The sequence below is a fragment of the Phalaenopsis equestris genome, unplaced genomic scaffold, assembly GCF_001263595.1.
Source record: "Phalaenopsis equestris unplaced genomic scaffold, ASM126359v1 Scaffold000202, whole genome shotgun sequence".
Lineage (NCBI taxonomy): Eukaryota > Viridiplantae > Streptophyta > Magnoliopsida > Asparagales > Orchidaceae > Phalaenopsis > Phalaenopsis equestris.
Window position 1 is genome coordinate 277,895 of NW_018164644.1, and position 5,815 is coordinate 283,709.

At 36.3% G+C, this 5,815-nt stretch overlaps 1 protein-coding gene across 2 annotated transcripts in view; it reads right to left on the minus strand.

Moving 5' to 3' along the window:
* Window positions 1-1,073: 1,073 nt before the first annotated feature.
* LOC110022764 (pre-mRNA-processing factor 39-like) overlaps window positions 1,074-5,815 on the minus strand; it is a 50,389-nt gene continuing 45,647 nt past the window's right edge. Inside the window, exon 10 of one of the 2 annotated variants that reach the window (XM_020721861.1) lies at window positions 1,074-1,154. In XM_020721861.1, coding sequence (XP_020577520.1) covers window positions 1,093-1,154 — 62 coding nt within the window. In that variant the 3' untranslated portion in view covers window positions 1,074-1,092. Of the gene's footprint in view, window positions 1,218-5,815 lie in introns of both variants that reach the window. The other variant, XM_020721862.1, reaches the window with a different exon arrangement.

Below are 5,815 nucleotides of genomic sequence, written 5' to 3' on the forward strand. Positions count from 1 at the left end.
TTCCCTCCCTCTCTTTTGTACTTTCTTTTTATATTAACACGTGAGCCACGTGCTGCTCTTTCCTATATATATATATATATATACATATATATATATACGTATGTATGTATGTATATATGAAATCGCACATCACAATCAAATGCTATGGTTTTAAAAATACCATATAAACATATAATTCCATCAAAGTAAGATCAGCAATATGACAGGTATCTTGTGTTTTGTGATAAGAGATAAAATATGTTATTTTGAACAAACAATATACAACTATCATGACTGACATAAATCTATGTGTTTGGAATTCCGACTACAAAATCCATACACCAATACAGCGTGACTCAGGAACCAGTGAAGAAATGCATAATCTGATGTTCGGAATTCTAATTTCATCCAACTGAATTGAAGGACAATGAACCTCATCTTGCACTAAGGTGATAGTTTTAGCATGTGCAAAATATCTGGCCAGCCCTCCTCCATAACATTCAGATGGAAAATCATCGAACACACTCTCTTGAAAGAAAATAAATACCCATCTTAAATTTGAAAAAATAATAAGCTCCCTCCTGACACAAATTGCATTACTTTCAAAAGACTAGGCAATAGAATAAAAGTCTTTTATGGCCTTGAAAGTAATGACCTTGGATTGGAGAGCCATCTTACAATCTAGCATGGACTGAGTTTCATGTATTGTTTACTAGCAGTAAATGTTGTCGCTAGCCGGGGACTTGCCTCATGGACCAATTCTTTGATACTAATATAGCATTAAAGCCTGAAACGAAATACAAGATAACCTAGGGAAAAACAAAAAATAGCATTCACATTTCGATTCTATAAATAATCTTGGTGCATTTTAAAATGCCGAGATACTCAGTGTACCTAATACGTAATTCTCCCAATAACAGAAAGGGTAAGAAAAAGAATAACTGCAAATAGCTAAGCAAATGATAAAAAAGATGAAATAAATAAAAGTGTGACTAGCTGCATCATATTCTCATAGAAAATTTATATAAGAAAATCTAAAATAGCTAGTGATAGGTTTTAATGTTTCATTTGTTCCAGATGTATCAGACCTTTAGATATAATTTTGAGATTTCTTCACGTTCGTCTATGCTTAAAGCTTGAGAAACATCTGACTCGGGTGATAATAAAGCAGCCATCTGACAATCGATAGAACATACATTATTCATCCCTCCATGCATGGTTACAAAGTCTAAAAATCCCTGTAAATTAGCTGAATGTCATGAAAAGGAACGCTGGAGAAAGACATAATAACAATCACAAAAATAGTTGCACACAAAAAAACATCAAAAAGTGTAAAGGTTTAGCTTTCCAGGAAGAGCATATAGAAAAAGAACCAGCATACATAATAAGAAAGCTATGTGCAATCCTTTTCATCAACAAACCATGCATATTATTAATTAATATTTTGCTGGCAGAAATAGTAAGGATAAAAATATATGAAACAGATAAAAAAAGGAATTCTACCTCCATATTTGCAAACATCACCCAACAAAATAGAAAGACAAAAAAAAAAGAACCATTATATATTAGTAGAAGGATTTATCCAACCATCCCGTCATTTCAAACATATTCAAGCACACAGGTGATTTCACTTAAAAGGTTTGTTTGAGCATTTAAGAAGTTATTGAACCAGTTGCAACTATAAGCATTGCCTTAAAAATTATCATGTTCATTGCAAGGGTAGAAATATAAATGTAAGTTTGAAAAGAGAGAAGTGAGCGAATAATAGAGCTAGGAATTATATTTGAAACTAAAAATACTCTCACTTTTAATTGATGCAATTAACTTACTCTAATTTAAGGATTATCGGCTCAAAAAGTAAATTTATTCGTCGCAAAATCAATTAATTTCATTCAACACAAAATGACGCGGAAGCTTCCCGCACGGGTCCCGTATGTGGGTTATTCCACGATTTCAGCTACAGTACCAGAGAATGGATTGATTGCAAGTTGGATTCACAATCACGGGAGATAAACTGAACGTGATCCCTATTTTACTTTCCTTTTAGTTTCTTACATTTATTTATTAAGCAAGTTTCGTCCTTTCCTTTCCGTCCATTCTAGTCATTTCCTATATATGTGTTGCATTAGGGTTAGAATGGGGAGTTTTTCATGTTTCTACTCAGGACAGCAGTCAGTATCACAGAATTTCCCTTATAGCGCTATATCCAAGAGTCAGTAGTGCGCTGGTTGAATCTCACTCACACGGTGATGCTTTAGCCTTCCTCAACCCTTTTGCATCCCTCACACTTCGCTGCAGCTGCCCGAAAACAGCCCTCCTTGACTGTTTTTTCTGCAATCCACGTTGGTGCGGCATTCCAAACCCCGCACTCCTCCATTCTGACTTGGAACTGTCTACCACAAACCTCATTTCCCCCTTCTCCATGCTGCCAGCACCCCTAAACAGCCCTCCATCCTGGCTGTCATTGCCATTCCAGCCCACCATTTTCATTGTTGCTGCTTTCCAAGCATCCCCTCATTTTCATTGTTGCTGCCTTCCAAGCATCCCCTTTGCTGCCATCATCCCAGACAACCATTCTATGTTGATATCTGCTGTGTGCTTGCTGTCACGAACATGGGAAACCATTTCCTTGTTGTTTTCTGCTTGCAAACCATCATTTTCACTATCTCGCTACCTCCAAACCCTTGTCGAACACCACCAGCACCCCGAGATTCACCCTAATTGAATTTGCGTTGTCATTTGTTGAAATTTCAAATTTCTTGTGTCGTGTTTGTTATTATTTTATATTTCCATTTATTTGTTATAATTCACTAATTGAAGTAAGCAATAATATTGAGTTTTCCTATTATTCTTTGGTTGAACTCTGACATCACCAAATTGACTCAATAAATATATAAATAAAATTCTATATGTGTGTTTCATGTATATATACAAATACAACTATATATTTTTTTTTAATTTGAAATACGCATGCAATGTAAACACAAATAAACTAAAAGAGCATGTATAAGCGGCTTTTCGGTCGCTTATCGTTTTGAAAAGTAATTAAAGTCTGTTTAAGAGCCTGCTTATTGGTGTGTTTCATAAAATCTTGTCCTCAAAACTTTAGTTTTGCGAATGACGGAGCAGAGTTGTGTTCTGTGGAACACAACGCAATGGGAAGGGTAAATTACCTCGCTACATTTCATCTCTTTCATGAATTATCCAATATATATGTGATATTACCTCTGAAATGTGGCTTCTCACCTGTCCCCGGGACCCGGAGAAACATAGGATGGCAATATTATTCACTGACACCAGACTAGCAGGGCACCCTCGCCTTCTTAGGTTGTTGGCGGTTCAAGTTTGGCGGTGCAATCAACTTGTGAACAATCATATTATTTTGTAAAAATGATAAGAACAGATACGCTATTTACAAAAGTATTGACTAAAAAAAATATTACTTTCTCTTATATGCATGGAACCTATATGCATGCCAAAATATAAATGCCAAAATATAAATTTGCCAAAATATAAATTTTAAGTAATATAATTCGACTGTCCACTTGTCAATCGCCGGTACTGGGCTAAGGAGTACCCTCATAAGTTGGTATTGTAGGAAACATTTCTAATTGAATGTCGGGCTATATACATACGGGTGACCGATAATTGCATTCGGAGTCCCTCAAAAAAACATAAATCTGAGCCTAACCTTACCCGAATGCTTATGATTTTTTTTCTTTCCTCGGATTTTTCGTGTATTTCCTACGGTTTTATTTGGATCTTTGTAGATCATTCGTAATTTCCTCGGAATTTTTCTCGTGTTTTCGATGCTTTCTTCGAGTTACTGTGGATCATTTGGCGCTTTTCTTGAGTTTTTCAGATAATGTTCGCTATTTATTCTTGTTTATATAAATCCATGCTTACACAATTTTTAAATTCTTTTCATTATACTCATTCACTTGTAACTGCGATATCGATCCCATTTACAGAAACAACAGGCTTGTCAGGTATACAAGTTTGTTTTATATTTACAACGTTTCACTTTATTTACTGCACACTCTACTGCATATATATACAATTCATGCTTGTGACGTTAATGATTATTGTTTACTGCGCTTCGTAACATGTTTTCCTTTTTATTATTCATGTTGCTTCTACAAACTTGCAGGGACCTTTTAGGATAGAGGACAGTAGGACACCCAATTTATGAGGTACCCTATAGCGAGCCACTGACCCAATAATTGTATGTTTATACACACCGCAACCACGAGCCTATAATAGATATGTTAAGGAGCTTAGAGTAGTTTTTTTCCAAGAAGTGGAACGTAGAAGCAAGCGGACGAAGAGCGGCGATCGAGACCACGACAACGAGGTGTAGGATGTCTCTTCAGAGTTAAGGTTCAATCATAGGATAGTTGGAAAGTCACCGGGGTTCCCTCCGGATCTGTGACATCCCCTACCTTTCACTTCATTAACTCTTAAAAATAATTGTTCCTATTTTGAGTCCTTCCCATTTGATTTCTTCATATTTAACCTTGGAAACGTAAACTTTAAAATCTTGAAAACGGAACTAGTGATCTTAATCGAGTCTTCTTAAGTGATTTCGGTCATTTAAGATGTAATTAACTATAGGGGCTTGACTCTAAAAATGACTTAAGAACTCAGCTTAATATAAACCCTATTTAATCTCTCGTACTAAATAGGGAAATTTGTAGGCTTATAAAAAAGGTTTCGTAGACCGAACGGAAGTCACAAATCTTTTAGTTTAGGTGGTTAAGCCTACCAACAAGTTGTATGTATATCCTTCGGGATAGTATATTACTTGTGATATCGCGCTCAACCATCTAAACTGTCAAATATCTGAGGTCCATGCGGTCTCACTTTTCAATATTAAAATATTATTTTCTGAAATTTTAACCATATATATATATATATATATATATTAAATTTAAATGATTTTCAAAATAAACGACCGATACCCCCCTCCTCCTAATCCTTTTGTTCATCACAAGAATACCTCTGACCCCACTCACAATGTGGTAACAGCACCATCTAGTTCACGAGTCGACGTTGTTGAAGGTTTCACTACCCCCGTGGGCAATCTTTCAACTACCCTGCCTCCACATAATGCTCAAGATGTAGGCCCTCTGATTCTTCTTGTAGAACCTTTGTCGATGGTGGCAGAGGAGACTTGACATACTTCACCTACTCTAGAACCTATCATGGATGTAATGGTTAGCAATCTCGTGATGGAGTGTCCAGCCCTAGGTGTGCCCCAGCTACAACTTCAATGTTCTACCATACGTGAGCTCTCTACTGTGGCCACGTCACCTCATCAGATTGAGCAAGTTGTTACTGTCATTCAGGCACAAGGGCCGCATGATGTGCAACAGCCTATACATGCCCGACAATCTTTGGACCATGACACTAATCAAATGAGTCAGTCTTCGGATGAGGAATGAAAGTTTACACATACAGGAAGAAGACAAAGAATAGAGGCCTACTGGAACTCAGTAATTTAATGGATGATACATTGGTTATCTTAGGTAATAGCAGTAGACTTAATCATTTGTTAGTTGGCTCCTTATCTAAAACCAGAGGTAACAGGTAAGGATACATTGGGTCGTTTCTCAGGCTCTTTTATGTTAGACTCTCGAGTGTTTGGAGACTTTTAGAGTAAAGTTTACTTGTCTCTGTTTTAATTTGTTTTTTGGGTATACATGTACTTTTTTGGGACATTAGTCTGTGTTGTATACCGGGTGCTTTGGGTTCCAATGTGGGCCCTCACATCCTACTTATTTGTACATTTCTTTTTTAATATATTTGCCCTTGGGCTTTTTAATATATATATACA